At 41.7% G+C, this 22,953-nt stretch overlaps 1 protein-coding gene across 1 annotated transcript; it reads left to right on the plus strand.

Annotated features, from left to right (window-relative positions):
• Positions 1–275: 275 nt before the first annotated feature.
• Positions 276–20,308, plus strand: si:dkey-174m14.3 (uncharacterized protein LOC563117 homolog). The gene is made up of 6 exons (XM_034699763.1): positions 276–477; positions 4,426–4,587; positions 7,444–7,510; positions 11,164–11,271; positions 12,565–12,645; positions 18,017–20,308. The coding sequence occupies exons 1-6, from the start codon at positions 380–382 to the stop codon at positions 19,433–19,435; spliced, it is 1,935 nt and encodes a 644-aa protein (XP_034555654.1). The 5' UTR covers positions 276–379; the 3' UTR covers positions 19,436–20,308.
• The last annotated feature ends 2,645 nt before the right edge of the window (positions 20,309–22,953 follow it).

Genomic DNA, 22,953 nt, shown 5'->3' on the forward strand with positions numbered 1-22,953 from the left:
AGCTAAAATTAGCCCTGAAGCTACATCACCAAGGGGGGTTTCAACATTTGAAGAGCTGCTAACCTTGAAAGTTGTGTTCTTCCGAATTGAGTGCAGCGTTTTATGCTGTTTCAGCTTTCCTTACTCTGTCAAGGACCGAACGGTTGGGAATTTTTCCAAAAAAATGACTATCACTGCAGAATGTATGTCCAATTTGTGCTCAAAACAGGATTCCCTGGATGTAGCATAGTTGCTAATAGTTGCCATCCTGTGTGTTTGCTTTGTTTGGCAGGGTCACCACATGTAGAACACTCAGTAACTCTGCAGGCCAGACTTAGCTGGTCTCCTTTGGGGATCTAAAAACACATGACGGCTCCCTGCGGGCGACCCCTTTAAACACATGAGAGGGAAGGAACACAGACAAACCATGAAAAAGATATACATTGGCAAAACTGCCTTAAAAGTTCCCCGAAATGGCGGCAAACATCCCAAAAAGAGGTAAGAGTGAATCTCCAGACGCCATCTTTCCATCCGTCCTCGTTTTTCTATCTGTTTGTCCGTTCATCCGCCCACGAGGTGTGTCCTCTTGTCGCCCAGCGGTGCTGAAACTGCCTCATCTCGCCTCTCTGAGCGCCAGGAGTCATGCTGCCTCGTCATCTCATCTCACCGCAGTGAAAGCACTCATTACGTCTGACTCAGCTCCCGCTCGCAGAGGAGGTCACTAATGGGGGATTTTTTTTTCATCCCTGGAGCTACTTCACGTAAACTCATCCCATATCAAACAACAAACACCTGTACTCCCCTGCGAACACACGCCAATCAAAGAGAGGCAGGAGGTGGGGGCTGCCGGGTTATAATGCACTGAAATGACAAACAGTTCAGACATTCATTGAATCACTCTGTAGGCAGGCAGGTGTTGTTTTTACTCACTGGCTGGGTTGGAGATGCAGTGGCTGAAAATAAACAATATTCCACATCCTGTGTGAAACTGGCATATATTTAATCTGAACCAAAAAAGTGCTACATTAGCTTAGAATTTAGCTTAAAGTAATGCTGTATTTAGGGATTTTTAGTGGAAGCTGCAGTTTTAATTATACAAACATTTCTTGGTGAAGAGCAGAAATATCTAATCAAGCAATAAATAGCTTAAGAGACACAAGTTAGCTAACAAAAATAAGGTTAATGGGCTTTTATTTTAAATTATAGCCATGTAATTTGTAAAGTTAAGCTCCTTTATTCCTTAATATTATCTTAAAGTGATATATGAAGGTGATCTTTAAAACATTAGTCAACACAGCTGATGTTAGCATTCAACCAATTCCAAGCTAACGTGAAAACTAGCTAGCTTACATGACTGTTAGCTAGTAATTTGTGGCTTTCCTCTTGTGAATTGATTCATAAAGGTGATCCATAAAGGGTCTTATGTACTCAAAAATATTTGTATGTTTATCTCAGCTGATACGTACGAACATTTCACCTACGGCTAAAAGCGTACTGATGTTTTTTCTAGAAACTTACAGTGTTAAATCTGCAAGAAAGAGAGTTTTTGATGATTATTGATTGATTTGAAACTCAAAAGGAAATCGAAAGGGAAAATCTGGAGGGACATTGAGCATATTTTTAAACGAACCTCCAACAGAGGTAACATTAGCATTCAGCACACTTAAAGTGATACATGAAGGTGATCTTTAAAACATTAGTCAACACAGCTGATGTTAGCATTCACCCAATTCCAAGCTAACGTAAAAACTAGCTAGCTTACATGACTGTCAGCTCGTAATTTGTGGCTTCCCTCTTGTGAAATGATTCTTAAAGGTGATATTTGAAGGGTTTTACGTACTCAGAAATGTTTGTATGTTTAACTCAGCTAGTACGTACAAACATCTCACCTACGGCTAACAGCATACTGATGTGTTTTCTAGAAACTTGCAGCGATAAATCTGCAGGGAAAACTGTTTTTGCTGATTATCGATTGATTTGAAACTCAAAAGGTAATGGAAAGTGAAAATCTGGAGGGACATTGAGCATATTTTTAAACAAACCTCCAACAGAGGTAACATTAGCATTCAGCACAATTTAGCTAACGTGAAAACTCGCTGGCTGACATGACAGTTATTTTGGAATTTGTGGCTTCCCACATAGCAAACTTGGTCTGGCCCGGTTCTGGCCAACAATACACTTAGACTCGGCCAACATACCGCAAAGAATGATGGCCCTTAAGTGGCCCATATATAGTTTGCCAGAGACGGCCTACACATGGGCCAGCTTAATCCCAAGCTCAACCTTAATCGGCCCAGATGCGGCATGGACAGATCTGGGCCACATAAACCAAGCCACAATCGGGCCAGATGTGGCATGCCATCATATATACAATGCCATCATTGCCAGACCTGGCCCACATCCGGTTGACATACCACTTGCCATGCCAGCAGTCAGCCAGCGGTGCCGGCTTGACGCCAGATCTGGCCCAGACTTATCTGCTATGTGGGTTTTGTCTCGCGAAGTGATTCATTAAGGGGATCTCTAAAGGGGTTTTTATGTTCTCAAAAAATGTTTGAATGTTTATCTTTAAACCTCTAACCTACAGCTGGAGTCATCCCTATGTTCCCACAGCCCAATGGTCCCACAGCCCAATGGTCCCACAGCCCTATGTTCCCACAGCCCTATGTTCCTACATTTCTATGACATTTTCGAAATGTGGTCGTGTTCCTACATTTCCCTTTAATTTAAGCCCTATCCTCCCACAAGAATTTTTGGAAGCACTTTACAGTCAATTAATGAATGAATAATTGAGTAATTTCATTTCGATCAGCAGCAGAATGTGGGAACACAGGGCTGTGGGAACATAGGAACGCTCCCCTACAGCTTATAGCATACTGATGTTTTTTCTAGAAACTTTCAGCCTTAAACTTGCAGGCGGGGAACAGTTTTCCTGACTGTAACTGGTTTACAATGTTTGCGTAAGACCCTGAAAACAAAGCACTGGCCACCTAAATTGTGTGATTCATATTTAATTTTATAAATCTGTCTTCGTAGTCCAGCTGTGCACGTTTGTCATAAACCAAATTGTTCATAGCTGAAGAAATGATCTCAATTGATGTTAAAATATGAAGATTCAAGGCCACAATGGTTTCTTTTACTCAGCCTGCTGAAATTTAAATCAACTATCAAGACTTCTGCCTTCAAAGCAGCTCTGTCTTTGACAAATGAGTATTTAATTGCAACACAAATCTGCTGCAGCGACCACATACATACATTTGTTGTGGTATTGTGTGCAGAAGAAACAACAGTGATGCAAGAAAAGATAGATAGGTGTAAACAAATGTGTCTTTTGGATTTTAAGATTGGAAACCAGCTCAAATCTGCAACATCTATTAGTGTTAGTCTGATTGTGTTAAATTAATAATCCATTCCGTTTGCCTAAATGTCAACAAAGCAGCAGAGAAACGGCTAGACTTAATATTTAGTGTGCTGTATTTCTGAAAACAGTGTGGACTGACCCAGTCTGCTTTTTATTCCACTGATTACAGAAACAGCCAGCGCATACTGATGAGCTGAATACTGGATGCTACCTTCATTCAGTGACCTGCAGCATTCAAAAGAACCGGCCCCTGTTTATTATTGTTATTATTCGCTCTTCCTCAGCCCCCTCCGTCTGTATCTTTGATCTCGTTAAAAGAGAGACTAAGAGAGGAAGTGAAAAGAGCAATGTGACCACATCTCCATCCTCTCTCTATCTGGCTATCTGTTATCCGCCTGCAGATAGAGTCATTACCCTCCTTTCTCCATCTGTCCGTCAATACAGGGTCCATTAAGCCCAGCCGTGCACATTCAGATCCATCACAGCAACAGACATTTCCTCTTTTCCCACTCACACTTGCCCTTTTATTAGATTGGAGGCCAGGTAATGCACATGCTCTGAAAATAGTCATCATTGTGCTGTCTCACTGAATTACACATTGGGGGTATTGCTGTTCAGTAAATCTGAGCCTTCACAGTCTATTCATGTGATGTATTAGAGTTCATTGGCTCATATTTCATCACAGAGAACACCCTTTCTTTTTTCCAATCTCACTGCTGATTGGGTTTCTGTGATGTGCTGCAGAGCTTAAATGCAGAACGAGAGATCCAACGCTCAAAGATATGATGACTTAAGAAGCTCCTTGCTCACCCCTGCTTGGATTTTTTAATTAGAGATCTGTGTTTTTGTCCCATGTTTTCACCACACAAAGCACTTTCTCACACAGTTGTTCAGCTTTTATCACCCTCTCATGATGTTCTCATCACCGCTGCATGGCCGTTCAGGGGTGCATTAAAAAAGATATGTAGCCCCATGCAAGTCCATTTAGAAACGCATATACTTAAGTTACAAGCTCCTCCATATGCCCTGAACACAGTCATCTGCTGTGTGTGTGTGTGTCTCTCTCTATGTGTCTGTGTGTGCAGCTCACTGCTGGAGCAGAAGGAGGACTTAAGGAAAAGACTTTCCTACACAACACACAAGCTGGAGCTGCTGCAGAGCGAGTTCGACTCCACGCGGCAGTACCTAGAGACGGAGCTGCGCCGAGCACAGGAGGAGCTGGACAAGTTTACTGATAAACTGCGCAGGTGGGTCCCCAAACTGTGCAACACCTAAATAAAAAAGGGACATAGCTCATTACCACACTGCAAAAAGCCAGCCTTCAAAAACAAGAAAAGATATACAAAAATTGGGGGTATATTACTTAAACTAAGCAAAATGATCTACCAACAGAACAAGAAAATTTGGCTTATCAAGACTTTCCAAAACAAGTAAAAATATCTAACCTCAATGAACCCAGAAATACCTTAAAATTAGTGTATTTTAACAAATAAGTGTATTTTTCTTGATAGAAATAAAAAATATGAGACCTCTTTTCTCAATATGTTGAAAAATATTCTTAAATTAAGTAAATGCTGATGCCATTATCTTTTATTTTTATTTTTTGGGGCTTTTACACTTTTTATTTAACAGGAGAGGACAGTGGATAGTACAGGAAAGTGGGAGAGAGTGGGGGAACGACATGAGGGAAAGAGGACACAGGCTGGATTCGAACCCAGGCCAACCGCTTCATGGGCGCGGACTTAGCCTAATGGTTAAGTTGCACGCCCTAATGCCATTATCTTGGCATAATGACACCCACTAGGCATTAGATTTCTTGAAACCAATAAAGTTATACTAAAAACTAATTTATTTTTCTTGATGGAAAGACAAAAGTTAAGAATATATTTCTCATTATGTAGGATCATTTTCTGCCTTTTAATTTGGAAGAACTTATCTGAATGTAATTATTTCAGTTTGAAACGGTTTGGAATGTTACATGTTTAAATATTAAGTGTCAATTTACACTTAATATGTAGCAAAAAGCTAATTTCACCCATATCTGAGATATTCAATCTTACTTAGATTTCAGTGTTTGCAGTGCATTACGTAGAAGTGCTACAAGTACTACCAAAATACCTTAAAAGTGAAAGTCCCAAAGTTTAAATCCTTGTAGAAGAACTCCACCAGCTTTAACATCAACATTAGTCAGTCAGTCACACATGCTTTTACACAAACAGCAGCTAAACAGTCATTTCTAAAAACCTGATCCAGTCAGACCAGACTCCCTGCTCTATTTCCACTGCCTTTGTGTGCCATGAAGGACTGCACTGAACTTTGAAACATTCATTTTTTTACTCATGGGCATCTTCAGTTAGTCCGTCCTCTGGTTCTGGTCCAGTGAACACTACTTCAAAATTGAGTGGGGATGTAATATACTGCAGAGGTTCCAGAAAGAGACCCTTATATCCTGGATGAAAAAGAGAGCATTTCTATTCTTCTCAGGTCTTCGCAATTTCACAGGAGTTCCACACAATGCGCAGGAAATGCAGGGAAATTAGACCTCATTGTGTCTCTTTTATCATCTTGAGAATGTTTCACTTTTTTCGTGACCACGTTGCCAAAGTTCCCCTGAAAGGTAGTGAGCAATTCAGTGATTTTATCCCTGTATGTTGCTCATATGTTGCCATACTTTCACAGTATGTGTCTGGCTTCTGGATCAAAAACTAAACAAACATTTCAGTACATCCTCATATCAGTAGAGTAGGGTTTACTGACAGAGGTGCAATAAGCTGCAACTGAAGAGTTCATTTGCAAAAACAGATAACTCACTTTAAAAAAAATTTAAAAATGTTTCAAAAAACACATTTTTTCTATTACTAGCTTTAGGTATTATCAATCAATTGAAGTTGGGTGGCTTTGACTAAGTCAAAACAACATTACTAATCAGAGGTATCTTAAAAATGTAAATGTATTAAAAATCTATATTAAAAAGAAATTTGTTTTTGCAAATGAACTCGCTGTCTCTGTATACAGCTTGTTTTCTTACTTTGGAGCATCGTCTGTGTAAGATAAGATAAGATAAGATAAGATAGATAGATAGATAGATAGATAGATAGATAGATAGATAGATAGATAGATAGATAGATAGATAGATAGATAGATTGAATCAACAAAATGTTTAAATAAGTAAAATAAGTAAAAAATAAAGATAGATAAATAAAGATAGAATACAAATTTAAGATATATACAAATGTCTACTCACGTTTTAAAAAGTGAGGCCAAAATACAGTCCTGTTGTGGACATGTTGTACTCGTGACATCATTTGGAGGAAAGGCATGCACTGAAGCTAGCTTGTTTGCTATCCAAAATAAACATTTAACACACCCATAACATTTTAAAGATTCCTCAGGTGGGTACAGTTTGCAGAAGAGCAGATTTTTGTGTTGATCTGAAGCGGACACCAATGATTATGGAAAGTTAGGTGTCATGTTTCTCATGCCTTCCTCTGCTAAAACACTAAAGAACACTGCAGGAGCTCCCTCTTTTTTAACATCAGATTACTCATTAAAACAAAAGTTCTCTTCAAAATAAACACGTACCTGCTATGACAAAAAGCTAGCTTGAGAAAATGTATTTAACGTATATTTTAATGTCCTAATTTGACCCATGTCCCATCTGTTTACATGGAGGAGGTTGGCTTTATTTATTTATTTTATTTTATTTTATTTTATTTTATTTTATTTTATTTTATTTAACCAGGAGAACCAATCTCAACACATTGAGATTAAAAATCTCTTTTTTCAAGTGTGTCCTGGCCAAGATCAGCAGCAGCACATTCCAGAAAAGTTACAGACAAACAACACATAATTCTAAAACATGACAACATATCATGGGTTTCAGAACAAAAGTCATCAGTCAAAGCATTTACAAACTGAAGCATCTTCCTCAAGAGCCTTCAGTCTGCTATTTTGACCAACTCTACAACCAGTCACCAGGGGGAGCTCTAAAGGTTTTGGTGTCACTTCAGGGAAACTGTTGTGCCATCCATGTTTTATCTCTCTGCTACTGTACATTTAACTATTATCTGCTTGTGATCTATGTTGTTTGTCATGTCATTTAGAATACAAAGCAGCTACTCAGCACTGCAGAGGATCAACCAAGACCTGGAGGAGAAGATCCACAGAGATGTAAGTGTTAAGCAGCAGACTGTGTTTCAGTCTGTGTGTGTTTTTCCTGCATTCATATGAATTCCTGTAGATTCTGTTAAGTACCTGAACACACAAAGGAAAAAGAAGCATGGGGTTCAGTCATGGCGCTAAACACTTGGAGAGCCAATTTGAATATGAATCTGCCCCTCTGTTGGTGCCACTGACATTAATTACGGCTTATTACAATTTGCTGTCCTCCTTCCAATAGCAGAGTGATAGCAAACCTATTGTTCCTCAGTGTACCGCACCTCACTTCATTTGTCAGACATTGCTTTTGCTGCTAGAAAGATGCAATTAACCGGCCCTCCTGAGAACACTGTATGACAATCAGGTGTCGTTGCTGCTGAAAAGACGGCTGAAAAATGCTCACTGAAGGGGTTTTGTTACAGGACAAGATAATGATCCCTGCCGTAATGATAATACCAAAGCAACAGGATGCTGGTTTGATAAAGAGTTAAAGGTCACATGGCTTTCTATGCGAGGAGAACAAATGGTTTTGTAACTTTTCAAAATAAAAGCCATCAGTTTTTTTTTTCATCTCCTGAAGTGTCCTCATCAGCTGTTATCGATTCCTCTCACGTAGTCCCTCCTCAAGGCTGAGAGAGGTGCTGAGTAAGTCTCTCTGCAAATTGTAAAAGCTTGTTTACTCCAGAGGTGCCACAAACTCATCTGACCCCTTGGCCCCGCACAGCGATAGAGAACGTAATTACAAGACAGATAAACATAGTGATATACTTTGATTGTGCTTCTACTCAGAGAGCTACAGCACAATGAACAGACTGGAGGGAAAGGGACACATTTCTGTACGCTCACAACAACACAAGGACACATTTTGTTGTCGCAGATGCCATGGTGTAACTACTTCAAACTATTTTGGTGCTGTTCATGGACACTCACAGTGTATACTTGTGAAATGGAGAAAGAAATAGACATTTATAAAGAAAAAAAGACACGTCCCTCCTGATGGCAAACTTTGAATTGCTAGTAGGGATGCATTGATCCAAAACTGAGATTAAAAATCAATGTGCTGCTCAAAGGCACATGATAGTGTCCAAAATCTTTCACACATTCATCACTCCCTCCATATCAAACTATAAATTACTGTAAAATGCACTTTTAATAACATAATGATTATTTTTTGTTGCCAAAAAAAAGTGGGCTGCACCTAATGCACCGGTGCAACCAGTTTACCAGTGTACAGTAAAATGCAGAGAGAGGTATTTCATTGTGTTGGTATTTTACCCAGAAGGTAGTGCAGTTTCATGTGACAGGATAAGATCAAGTCCAATCTTACAGACAGGACTCAGTCTGATCTCATCTTAATCCACCATGAGCAGAGCACTTTGCAGCATTTAGCAAGTTACAGCGGCAAGGACAAACTTCCTTTAACAGGCAGAAACCTCGAGCGGGACCAGACTCATGTCAGACAGCCATCTGCTGAGACCAGGTTGGGGTTGGAAAGAGGGATAGAGGAGATGAAAAGAGAGAGAGAGAGGATAGTGGTGAGACAGATAGTAGTAGTTGTAGATGCTGGCACGTCCTTAGCAGCTGGAATCTGGATTGTCCACATCAGCAGGCCGACAGCTTTTCTTCCTTGTTAAATCATAATTGTACATTTAAAGAAAGTGGTGGTATACTATTAAGTAAATAAACTTTGTGTAGTGCTGGTTTGATTGAAAAGACTCCTCAATTTAAGACAACTGGTGACCAGTGGAGGGGGATGGTGCTAGTCTCTGCGGGTAGTGAGTCCATCTGTACCTCACAATTATCAATGCTACCTTGGGGTGTTCTCAACTACCATACTACTACTACTATAGATAGAGCTACACATCTACATAGAAGCTGCACATTGCTGATGCAGTGGAAGTCTTCACATAGGAACGGATTAAACCTATTTCCTGCGGGAGTCCCCCAAAATAGGACTGTGTCTTATATAATGTTTTTGGACTGCATTTGGGTAATTTTCTCTGCAATGCTTATGACTTCATTTCTGTTATCTTCAACCCATAATGATGTACAGTGCTTGGTTAGAAGCCCTTAGTTGTTCATAACTTCCACTGTTGCATTGTGGGATACTTTTAGTCCACTGTACCGGGACAAAAAAAGTTTGGATTTGAATTGAAGTTATATCTTTGAGTAGATGGGATTTCAACTGCTGGAACATTAAGGCTGATTTATACTTCTGCTTTGAATCGATGGCGTACCCTACGCCTGGGGTCCGCGTAGCTCCCATACCTACGCCGAGGCCTATGCACGTAGCTGACGTGCACCTCCTCCAAAATGTAACTACGCGTAGAGCCGACGCGGACCGCAAGCCCTGTGATTGGTCCGCTCGGCAACTTTGTCTTTCCCGCATTCATATCACTTCCGGGATCCCGGACATCGGCCGCACATCGGCCGTGTATTCAATCTCCTCCTCTCTATTCTTCATGTAATCATGTCTGTATGATAAACAGCAACATGTATCAGCTGTAGATTAACAGAACACGCTCTGAATCTCTGTGGAAAAGTAAACAGAGATCGTAGCGGGACCGGAAGCAGGCGACCGGCTATCAGAGAGACCACACTGCCCTCAAGCGTTTCGGCGGAGAATTGCTGCGCGACACGGACACACCAACGCACAAGTATGTTGGGCTCATGTCCGCGTCAGCCCCTGCTGCGTAGGGGAGACGCAGAAGTATAAATCAGCCTTTACTTTGGAGGTTTCTGTCATCCTTTCATCCCTAAGATACACAATGTGTCAAAATGATTGTTGTTGTTTTCTGACACATTGATGTTTTGAACAAATTTTAGCAATGTTGAAAATTGATTGAAATTATATCTTGGATGTTCAGACCTGATTTTACAGTTTTATACAAAATGTTAATGTTGAGGGCCTAGAGTATGCTTTCTAAGAGGGTGTCAGAAAAACAGTAATGATATCTCAAGTGGCAAAAACTTTAAAAATCAGGTTTGTCTTATAACCTTTTCTCAGTCCTATTGTCTTTACCATAGGGAGTACAGGGCATCTGCATCACACATGCAGGCATCACTCAAACAAAATAATCTAGTGAGCGATGGTTCCAAGTTGCTTGAAGTTTTTATTGCAAAAATAAATCAATACATGTATAAAATGAAATAATCTTTTCTGGCTCAAGTTACTTTAAACTTAGTCAAATGCCAATATTTTCTGAGCCTGTGGTCAATGACGGTATGCGCCATGACACGTCTTTTTCCCCGTGTGCATGGGCACCAACTAAAATACAGAAAATTAACAAACTATACAAATGAAAATAAAGTAGAATATGGCTCCTACAATATCAGTGTTGGCATTATTACCTGTATCACTGCAGTTTTGGATATTTATTTTGTGATCTGTATCCTGACTGAAGAAGTCTGATCAGTGCATCCGTACCGTACAGACGTCTCTTTCTTCATCAGCAGGCAAAAAAAGAAAAACTATTTTCTGTAGGTCACCTAAAGTTAATTTCTCATGACAAAAAACTGTCTTTGTGGGTGTATCCTGTTTCATTTTACTTAAAGTGACAAAATCATTAGAGTGACCACTCTAAAAAACTTTGCAAAACTTCTTCTTAATAAATGTTGTCTTCTCTTAACCCTTCCTGGTTCTAAATCAACTCTCTTGTCCTCAGTCTCAGCATCATGACGACGAGAAGCGAGCTCTGAGCAGAGAGATCATCGTCCTCAACAACCACCTGATGGAGGCCAAGCTCACCATCGAGAAGCTCCGAGAAGACAATGTAAGAGCCCTGAAAACATCCGGCTGCTAAGTTCATTCAGCTCTTTATGTTTCCAGCTCAAGAGAGTCAAATAACTCATATTAGCCTCATATTAGTGCTATTGTCTTTGAAAGGGAATTTCTGCGCTCAACCAAAAAACAATCGGCTTAGTCAACATGCTTTCATCCCCACATGGCTTTAATGCTGGATAATTCCCTGTGTACTGGGATCAGCCCGTCCTCCTTGTCCCACATGCAAATAATCCAAAATTCTGCAGCCAGCCTTCTGTCTCAATCCAGGAAGAGAGACCACAGTATATCAGTCATATTTTAGCCTGTCTTTCCTCACTTGAAGCATCAGTTGTGATTAGTTTTTAGTGCCCTGATTGGACGAACTGCTCTTAATGTAAACCACACTGAAGCCCTTAAATTCGTTTTTCTGTAAGGATATTGTCATAGCCCGGCTAGGGAGCAATGGCAAAAAGATAAGAGGACAACAAACAAATTAAAGAAACTCAACTAATTTTTTTATAAAAGTAAAAGAGATAAACAAATGATAACAATGAATATGGGGTATGTAGAGTCTGTAAGATCAGTAGTGTGCATGTGGATATGTGAATATGTATAATAAGAGGTGTTGATGAGTGCACTAACACAAAAGTCCAACTGAAGCAAGTTGGTCTGGTATGGGGAGAGTGAGAAAGCAGGAAGTCGGCCTTTTATCGGAGATGGCACACCGGGCCCAGGTGCGCCAAATCTGAGGGGATGCAGCCAATCAGCATCACTCCAGGCTTCTCAAGGAAACATATGCATATTAGAATAAACACCAGCATAGTCAAACAAGCAGGGGTCGTCACAATATATTTACTCGAATGCCAAATTATAAAGTCAGATCAAATCATATTGCTAACAAACAGGGAAGGTTTCAGTCTTCAGAATCAGGTTCATTGCAATGAATGTTTCCTCAAACGTCATTTTCGTGGTTGTCCAGAAATACACTCCTCAAACCCAAACATTTCGATACCCTTCTTTTTCCTTCTCTCAGGTCTGAATCAAGGGGTTGCCATGTTGCACATATTCTAAAACCCCCTAAGGCCTATTTGTGAAACTGGGCTATGTCATTAAAATGGACTTGACTTGACATTTTGCAGCTCCTAACAATCTGATTCTTCCTTTAAAAGAAAAGCAGGCAGAGTCATTTTTGGCGTACAGTAAAGTGAAAACGTATCAGTGCACTTGATGACACTAATCACAAGGAATAGTTAATATTAATCACATCATTATTTTGTGTTACTTTGATGTTTTGGCTTGACAGGATGTGTACAGGAAGGACTGTAACCTGGCTGCTCAGCTTCTCCAGTGCAACAAATCTCTGTACAGGGCCCAGCTCTCTGAGGTAAGTCCACTGACTTTACTATTGTTTGTAAAGTACAACTTAAAGCTCCTGTTAGGAGTTTTTAGACTGACATTAAAGATGTCTCTTCATGAGTTATAAAAGCAAACCAGACCGTCCACATAATGACTGACTGTTTCTATGTGTTTATTTTTGGTGTCTGAAATCACTGGAGGTGGAGTAGGCGTCAGTTGAAAGGATAAACTGCACACCATCAAAACAGCCTATGTTTACATTTCACGTGGCTAAGCTTTTGAGTCATACACTGGAGTGTTGAAATAAAAAATATGACTCACACATGTACAGGACAAAATAAGTGAGGACATAAGTGGCACCACTTTGTCCACATGAGGCACCAGAGTCAAAACAAACCGAAAGTTCCTCACAGGAGCTTTAACTTTATCAATGATTAACTAGCATCATCAAATTTTCAGGTTTTTTAACAGATAAAGTTGCAATGCACAATATCACATAATGTACATGTGATAACTGCTTTATAATGCTAATGTAAGAACTGATTTTAATATAAAACATAGGAAAGCAACCTAAATTGTCTCTATGACCAATAACAGCCAGTGGTCTAATTTCTGTGACAGAGTAACAGAGTAAAATTTCAGATTGTAAGTGTCCTTCTTCTCTATCAAATCTCCAAAGCACAAATAGTTTGAAACACCGGCTAGCAATAGCAAACAACTGGTACCAAACACAAAGATAATCAAACCTAAGGCTTAAAAATCTCCTGAAAGCCCCTCTGACCAAAGAAGCATTTTTTTTAAACAATGGCAAAGCATTTTGGGGAACCTTCGTTTTTCTTTTCCCTTTAGCTAGGGTAGCTAGTTAGCCAGTGTAGGGGAATTGCTTGCTAGGTTATACAGCAAAACATTTGGCTGGGAATTTGGCTTGTATGCAGTTTACTTTCTCAGGGAACAATATGAAGCAACAAACATCACATCCATGCAACTTAGCTAAGATACAACTAGCTATCAACTCAAAGCTTGCATGCTAACCAATGTCATTGATGGCAAATACTATAAGTAGATCTGTTAGCTGGCTAGCTTGCTAAATTGCTTCATTGTATGGAGTGATTCATGGTTCCGACTTTTGTTTTATGACATGGTACGTTTTGCAAAGGATACGTGACTTTAAAGATCGCATAAGTAATGTTCATGATCAGTTTGTGTATGTCAATGTTGAGGTCAGTAATAAGGACACTTGTTAGCTAGCAACAGGTTGTTGAAAGTACACACTTGGTGGTCAACTCTTGTTATTAATATTAGCAAGTTAAAGTTGCTGTTGGTAGGAATGGTGTAAAAAAACGTTACTTTTTTTTGTTGGGTTTGGAGAAAAGGTCATAATACCCATCGGTACTCATCTGTAAGTGAAGTAATTTGAGATTATGGTGAATCCTCTGTTTTCCAAAGCCTTTGTATCAAGTGATGTTATTATTCCCCTCGTTCCCGTTATGACGGACAAATCAGAGCTACTCCCCGACCTTCTGTCCTGATTGGTCGAGTGGCGGCCCCACTATGTCGCCCTGATTGGCTGGGAAGCCACTACTTCCTCATAGAACTCCACAACGATCTTTTGTGGGTGGGGTTACGGGGGCAGATAGGGGAGGGTTAGTGTTGACATTCGAAATCTCTCTCAAAACTGATGTTTATATCACGACTACCAACAGCAGCTTTAATAGTAAATTCAAATGTAACAGAATATATCAAGATATCTTCTTACAAAGTCAGTTACCCAAAAAGTGACAAAAAAAAAACATGACTTGAGTCAGAATAATCCGACTGCTCTACAGAGACACTGAGAATTTCCAGCAGAAGCCGACTAAAAGGCAAAGATTTGGTGAGATGGCTGCTATTTGAAGAGGAAGAGATGTGATTTGAGGCAGCACTTACATGAATTTTCAGCTCACTACATAAGATGAGTGAAATTATTTTGCTGTCACGACTGTAACTGAAGGTCAGCTCGCCCTGTGTGAGGCAGGAGAGAGTCAAGACAGTGTGCAACTGTGACTGCTGTAGGTCACAGCAGGGAGGGCACGACTGGAGAGCTAAAGCTTTTTGCTTTTTTGGGCTAAAAGTAGCGTTTCGTGAGAGAAGTGAGAGAGGCCAGCTTTCAAAAAGTTGGTACCCCAGGGCTTGAATTTAACTTTTTAACTTCACGGGTGCTCCAAACATCAAAAAGTCAGAAGAAGAGAAAAACAAACAAAGACAGAGAGAAAGAACAGCATGGACAGAAAGCCGTTGTGCAAAAACCTGAGGCAGAGCTAGCAGTTTAAAGGAGCTTAATAGTACAGAGTATAGCAAAATGCAAATGTGGCGGGCCTCATCACGCTGTCCTGCAGCTGCTTGCGAAAGAAGATGCATGTGTGTATTGATGAGCAGTTTAACACCCGGCCAACTTGGGGCCGTTTTCCGCTGCATCAGCCTTGGGCTGTGTGCCTGCCCCCATGTGATGGGGGGATTTTGAAGCTGGCAAAAGTCCATGAGGTTAAAGGATGTCTATATGGATGAATGGAAATATCAATGCAAACTGCATTGGGTTGCATAAGGCTCATAAAACACCCCATACTACACACACACAGCTCACACACAAACACACGTAACCTCACTGTACACAGTATGTGATCTGTTAAAGAGTGAAAATGTGTTCAGCCGGCAATCTGCCAAACATAATGGGGGTCAGAGGCTATATATGCACTGGCTGTATGTCCACCAGCTTCTGTGGGGGTGGGAGCCAATCGACAGTGTATTGATGAATGATGCTGCAGCATTTTTGAGAAGTGCAGCGGCTCTTCAGCGCCTACTGAAGTGCCTCAGTCGTTTTGTTTTTTGCTGCAAAACAAGCACAGTGAGGGGTATGAAATGATTAGACCTGCATCTCTGATCGCTGCACATTGTCTCATTCAAAACAAGCCCAAATGAAAAATGTTTGGACAGTAATTAAGTGGGATTTAGTTTGGTCCGGTCTGTAATAAAAGCCGTGATGAAAAACTGTATTTTCACACGCTCTGAGGTGTTTGTCTTTTCTCTATCCACAAAGTTATAATTAGCTTCCCCCTCATTGCCAATTAGGAACAACGGACTAGATTCCTGTTGATGATGTGCCGGCTTAATGCTTGTTGCTATGGAGAGGCACAGATAGTGGATGGAGTTTTTTTTTTTATTGAGAAATGCTCAGAATAGAGCAAGATGTCTTTCTTATCCGGACAAAGGCAGCTCAGGTCGGTTTGGTTTTAATTTACATGTTTCTCTTAACACAGCTTTTTCAGTCAAATCATGTGGATGCAGAGGCGTGTGCTGTGGTGACATCATCAGAAAGCACCTACTGTGATATGTGACATACTTTAAACAAGCTACTGTATGCGCAGCAGCGATCACGCAGTAGAGGCTGGATTTCTTTCTGCAAGAATTAATTCACAATCAAGAGTTTTTATGTCAAGGCCTCTTAAGAGTGTGTGATTTGGGCTGTTTGAGAGGTTGAGGCTGATGTTAACAACCATAAAAGAAAAATGTTCATCTCTTTTGTCTCACTATGAGAAACCTTCACCATCAGCTGGTCTGGAGTCATTGATGAATGGCGGCAAAACCTGACATCGTCTGACATTTCGGACTGCTGCTGGGTTTTGCCAAGAAAAATAAACATTTTATCATTAACATGGAATACACTGGCTGTAGATTTACACCTTGTAAGTCTACCACAACAAGGATTATGGTGTCCTTATAAGACACTGGTTTGAACACAAGTTGTAAGAGCCATGTTCTTGGGTCAAGCTGTGAATCACATTGATTATTGTGCCACTAGGTGTCGTTGTCTTGTTAATTAGGGCACAGGTATATAGGTACGTCACTGCCAACATATCAGATGTGTGTCTTGACCCGGAAGGGCATATGGTTTTTGACCACTGTATCGCTGGAACGATATGACGCTGCGTCGGCAGGCGGCATGGAGAACCGCGTCTGAATTGTCTGTTTGTTCAATGAATGAAACTGTTGGCTGACGTTATCACTTCGTATGATGCTGCAAGTAAATTGATTGTATTGTGCTGCAAACCAGAGTTACGCCTAAGAATTGTTATTTAAAATCTACTCCCAAGTCATTCCCGGGAGTAAAACAAAACACATCGGCAGCTTTAGTGTTGGACTAAGCTTCTAGACAAGTTGTAGGCCGAAAAAAGGGGCTCAGAAGGCAGCAGTCTCTGCAAAGCAACAAATTGGTTTTATCTCCCAATAAGTGTCCAAAATAACAAAATAAATCTTAATTAATTCACCAAAATCAAATAAACACAACAGGAAAGCACCAGCCTCACAGCAGGCTGTTACCAGCAACAATCTCCCCAGTTAATGTGAGTCGGCTCTTTTATTCCTGCCCTGGCCCCATCCTAATTTGAGTAAACCAATGGAAAAGGGAAACCACAAATTAATTATCCCACTGAGACATAACTTCAAACAACAAATAATGAAAATATTTTAAAGTGGGAAACCAAAATACAAAGCATAATCCTAATTTACCTGTGAGATTGACCCTTTTATGTGGAGACACTAATCGAGTGCTCCACACTGACCCATCAGGCACAGGGGGCCCACACTTGGCTTAATTGCTCTGCTGTGGGGGGAATGTGGTTCATGTGAAAAGACATGGGGAAGCCTTTTCACACTGGCCCTTATGAAAATGTTTTAATCCACCATTTTTGAACCCACAGTTCCAAAATGATTGAAGGAAAAGAAAGGGAAGAACAAATGTTTCCATCCTTGTTCAGCTCTCTTTCTTCTCTGAGCTTTGTTGCTGAAACACCTTAAAACATAAGGGTGGCTGATGGTTTAAGTTACTTTATAACAATCAGAAGCTTAGATAAGATGTTGCTCCTCATTTCCCTCTTAGAGATGGTTGGGGTCCAGTAGCTCCTCAGACTGCTCTCACATCAGTGCCCAGTAACTGTCATTATTTCCCAAATCTCGAGACCAGCCTGAGGTAGACATTAACGTGTTTGCCACAGTGTCAACAGGTAGAGGTGAAATCTGCTGGGCACCTTTGATTTGATATGAGCTGTATGATCAGGTTGTTCTTGGCATTGCTTTTGCTGTTGAGAATTAAATACTGTTGTTGTGGGGTTTTGACCAATCAGAATCAAGTATTTGACACAGCTGAGAATAAACAATTCACAGCACATTCATGCAATAAACTGACAGCACAAAATCTACATTTGCCTTTGATAAAGATCGGCATGTAGACCCTCTATGTGTGGGGACAGATTGTCCAGAGAGTCTTTTGCTTGATATACAGGACCGTACAGACTGTGAGACAGTTTCTGAGTAACACTTCATACATGACATGTTTCTCTGACTGTCTCTTTTTTCTCTCCTTGTAGCTTCCTGCTGATTTCCAGGAGCGCCTAACCCTGCACATGGAGGACTCTCCTCTCTGTCACACCTACTCCGACTCTGTCTCAGCCTCACTCATAGCCAAAGTCCTTGAGAAGCCAGATGAGGCCTGCAGCAGCAGCCAAGCCTCCCGCTCCCCCAGTCCTCAAACCCAGGAACACACTTTCATCTTGGAACGCCTGGGACCGGGAGAGCGTCTGGGGCTCCGTGCTGCCTACAAATCAGACCTGTACAGCAGCGACACGGCTCTGTACTGCCCTGAAGATCGGCACCGTGAGCGCAGGCCCAGCATGGACCTCCACGGTCAGAGAAAGCTGCTGTACGGACCCCAAAACTCCACCGACAGCAACCCAGAGGAGGGCTCAGTAGGGTTAAGGGCCGGGTTCTCACAGGAACACTTTGCCAAATTCCCTCCACCTCTTGGCGCAGGATCCAGCTCCTACTCCAGTTTCAGCGGAGGGGGGTCTGAAGACAAAGGCAATGGCCCGCCCAGCAGTGCTGCTTCATCCCCACACCACCACTCCCTCTACATGGAGTGGAGAGATGCAGGAGATTATGAGAGGAAGAGTGACTCATCCTGGGAGAGGGACAGCCCGAGAGGCTTTGCCAACGCTCATCCCTTCCAGCAGACAGAGCTGAGCCACCACCAGAACGGCAGCTCACCCGTCTACAGCCGCACCATGTCGTCCTGTTTCAGCGAGCCCTACGAGCCGCTCCCGCCCTCCTCATCCCCGAGCGTGGCCTATGGAGACAGCCGTCGAGGCAGCACTTTGGCCCCCGAGGAGGAGGAGCTGATTGGAAGATGGAGGCAGCTTAGCGTAGAGGACCTGAGCGCCCACTCGTACCGCAGCCCCGGCCGAGCTTCCCCCTACAGCTTCTCGGAGCAGCACTTCTCCGTTCGGCCGGCAAAGATCCGGCTCGGGCCGCTCTACAGCAGCTTCCAGGAAGGGGCTGATCTCTACCATCAGGCAGGCGGTGCAATGGATTCTGGGTGGGTAGCTGCAAGCCCTAGTCCTGAATGCAGCCCGGGTTTAGGGCATGCTCACAGCCAAGCCCACTTGTACCGGGCTGAGGACAGTCAGGGGTCCGAGCACAGCCTTTACCACTCAGGGTCCAGCTCCAAAGAGAGGGAGGGGCCTGTGGCAGCTGGAGGGCAGAGCGCGGATTACGTAGACCCCAGCCCCAACAGCTCCACCGAGTCCCTGAACCAGAGGACCCTGGAGATGGCGGCAGAGCTGCAGCACTACCAGGTGGAGATGCACAGCCTGCCCCCACAGGTGAGCCAGTCCCCGCCACCGGTCCCAGCCCCTCCTCCTCCTCCGTATAACCCCAAATTTGGCTCCCTGGGACTTTCCAGAAAGGACAGTCTGACCAAGGCACAGCTTTATGGAACTCTTCTAAACTGAAGGACTTCATGTTCAGGTTTTTCTCTTTCATAGGAGGCTAGATGCAAGGTCCCACTGCACCTTCTGTTAGCGCAATCACTTTGATAGAAAATGGTCTGAATAGCAGCCAGAGGGCGAGTTATTCGGTATAATGAACATATAACTTTTGCTGAATATTTAGAAGCTTTGATTGGATGGGAGTGGAAACAGTTTACACAAAAATCCCCCCCGAGCAAGTAAATCATGTTGCAAGAGTCGGCTGTGAAGCCTGTGAAACTTGTAAGAATGTTATGTATTTCAACTACAAATGTAAAAATATATACTTATAACTGAAATCAAGTGATATATTTTGTATGTAGCTGTAAGAGAAAACTACATCAGAAACAATAAAAATGGAGATCTTCTTGATAAAGATGGAACGTGTACATACATTTAAAAGCTGCCATTCCTATATTTGAAAATCAGAGACGTGTTTTAATGGTAAACTGGTGCCCGTATAATCTGCACACACATCTGTTTCAGTCGTTCTTTTCAACCGACTGAAACTGTGTGAGGATTTAAATATGAATGTTCATCATTGGAAGAACACAAAAACAAATGATTTGCTTCACTGAGACTTTTTTTAATCTTCTGTTGGTTGGTTTTGACAGTATTGGTGGCTGTGTTATGTTGTTATCGATGGAACGTTTTGAGATCTGTCTTAGCAGTCAGTATTATTTTATATTTTCGCTCTCCTATATTTCACGGAGAGGTTTTTCTGCCCCCAGTCTACCTCAGATTTGGATGCCCACACCCCACATGAAGCCACTGTAACCCTGTTTTATTTGATGACGATGCATGATTCTATATTTTGGTTGTTTTGTTCGCATAATAAAGCACAAATTACACATGTAAGCTCCAAGTCTTCCTTTCCTGTTCAGATGTTCGAACCAGATTTTTTGCAGCCATGTGGTGGGAGCCTGCTGAGTCACTCCAAAAGCCCCTCTGTATCACTGTTGTGGATTCAAAAGTAGGTCAGTAGAGGAGGATTTTTGCCAACATCGGCAAAGTCAAAAAAGAGAGGCAGGTTTTTTTTCATGTTCTGGGGTGTCATTAAAAGAATACTATGATGTAATGTCTGTTTTCTGAGAGTCAACACTTTAAATTCAGCATTCTTAGAGAACACTTATTCACTCATTCCATGATTTTTTTTCTATATACTTATGAATTTGATATTACATTTCAATGATTTCCTATGCCTCCATCTTCTCCTTGCAGGGACATGTCTACAGGAGTTGACAGGGGTGGCCTGGTCCCACCTTGAAATCAGATTGGCCACCCCCAAATTCTATCCTATCCTAACTATGATTGGCCATTCGCCTTCACAGAGGCTGTACTTTTGTTAAAACTAGCTATTTAGACCAAGCAGCAACCTCTGGTGTTCAAAGATGAACCCAATGTGGAAATGCAAAAAAACTGCAGTACATCAAGTGTCCACTGTCTGGCTGCAAAAGCCCAGAAATCCCCATTAGGTCCCATGTTACATTGCCCATTTGTGGCCTATGTAGCTCATGTCTTTGTTCGTACAAGGGGGCTTTTTTAATAACTCATCCGTGAGGAAAGGAAAAAGTTATACATACATGCATAAATAAAGGCAGGGCTGAGTGGACGAGCAGGTGGGTGAGTTGTGGCTGTTCGCCAGGAGGTTAAAGCTCGCCTTCTTTACCTGTTTCTGGATGGAAAGTTAGATTGAGTCACCATCGGCTTCAAAACATCCCTGCAAAAACAAATGGGTGACGTCACATAGACTACATTTTTTACAGTCTGTGATATGGACTGTAGTTGCCTTTGCATATTTGCATTGCACATTTTCTTTTGTTGGTACTTCTATAAGGAAATATTACACATATCTATTTCATAAGACAGGTGTGTAAGAGAGGAATCAGCCGTTAGAATGTTTTGATGTGTGCAGGAATTTGCAACTATTTTTTAGAGTACATTCATTTTTGTCTTTGGATGCATATCTTCTTTTTGAATCCTTAAAGATTAAAGTTCAGGTGATTTTTTGTTGCCACTCTATGGCGTTACTTTTTAAAGTTAAAAAATCCTACTTAAGAATAGAACATCTGTTTAATAATTTAATGTTAATACACTAAGTAGATCTGATAAGGTAAGACAGGCAGGGTGAATAAATGCTATTCATGCATGCATAAATACACGATGCAGAAAATCGTGCCCTAGGTGAGCCACCCAAGCCAAAAAAAAAATCTGGACATTCCCCTTCCTCTCTGTCAAGGATTTATAAGTGAGATTAAATCAATCCACAGGAGGGGGCCACAGAGCAGCAGCGTCTCACTCATCTACAATGCCAACCTCATTGTTCAGCCTCCACCAGACACACAGCCCAGAGCATTTACACTTCAAACACATCAACAGTAGGGAAACCAGATTAACAGCCCCCCCCCACCCACCACTTCCTCTTCTCTTTTACACTGCATAATACATGCTAAAGTATGCACAAATTTAGCATTCAAGTACAAAAGCGGGGCTAGAAATAGAAATGCTTTTCAAAACACTGTGAGGATTTGCACGGCACAAGCAATAATGTGACCTCACGGTGGAGGAAAAGCTGACAACTTGGGCTGGCTTTGATGGACGTATTAAGCAGAGGAGATGGTTCTCTTTCATCCTGTTGTGTATGAGTCTCTGTCAGGTCACTTGCATAAAGAAATGTGCTGTGTAGGTTTCAGATTCAAAAAGACATTCTGACCAGACTTTTTAAACATGATAAATTAGTTTCAGTGATCATGTCTTTGCACTGAAATGTTGAATTAAATTGTTTTGTCAGGGTAATCTATTATAAAGAAACAGGTCTATGTGTCTGCTCCGCTCTTCCAAAATGAGGGTAACGACAGCAATGGAGGAAATACTCAGATATTTACTTAAAGCTGCGGTTGGTAGTCGTGATATAAACATCTGTTCTGAGAGAGATTTCGAATGTCAACACTACCCCTCCCCTCTCTGCTAACCCCGTCCACAAAAGATTGTTGTGCGCATAGACACATAAAGAGTAGACGCCGCATTGGCTGCTGGGGCGCAAGAAATACGGCCGCCAACTTGGTCCGGTCATCCTGCCTATGATCCTACCTGTAAACGTAAACTGAAGCAGCCGAGACTTCAAGATGCCAGAGCACTGTGCAGCAAAATACCTATCATACATCACATATATCACATATCAGAATATTCTAGAACTGTTAAGCCCACTATGAATATTAAAATCAGTGAGTTATGATTGATTAAATGCGCTGACACTTAATTGCGCCTGCCAGACAGATTACACTGAGTGGAGCGGGTGATCGGACCAAGATGGCGGCCCCACGGCTTGTCAGTGCCAATAGGTTGTAGCGGTCGATGCAGCGTCTACTCTTCTATAAGGAAGTAGTGGCTTCCCAGCTAATCAGGGCGACGTAGTGGGGCCGCCACTCAACCAATCAGGACAGAGGGTTGGGGAGTAGCTCTGATTGGTCCGTGATAAGGGGAACGAGGGGAATAATAACATT

This window comes from Notolabrus celidotus, chromosome 13 (assembly GCF_009762535.1).
Source record: "Notolabrus celidotus isolate fNotCel1 chromosome 13, fNotCel1.pri, whole genome shotgun sequence".
NCBI lineage: Eukaryota > Metazoa > Chordata > Actinopteri > Labriformes > Labridae > Notolabrus > Notolabrus celidotus.

Coding starts and splice junctions, on each gene's coding strand:
- si:dkey-174m14.3 (XM_034699763.1), top strand. CDS start 380: ATGAGAGGGAAGGAACACAGACAAACCATGAAAAAGATATACATTGGC. Junction 478..4,425: donor GGCAAACATCCCAAAAAGAG/GTAAGAGTGAAT, acceptor CTGTGTGTGCAG/CTCACTGCTGGAGCAGAAGG. Junction 11,272..12,564: donor AGAAGCTCCGAGAAGACAAT/GTAAGAGCCCTG, acceptor TTGGCTTGACAG/GATGTGTACAGGAAGGACTG.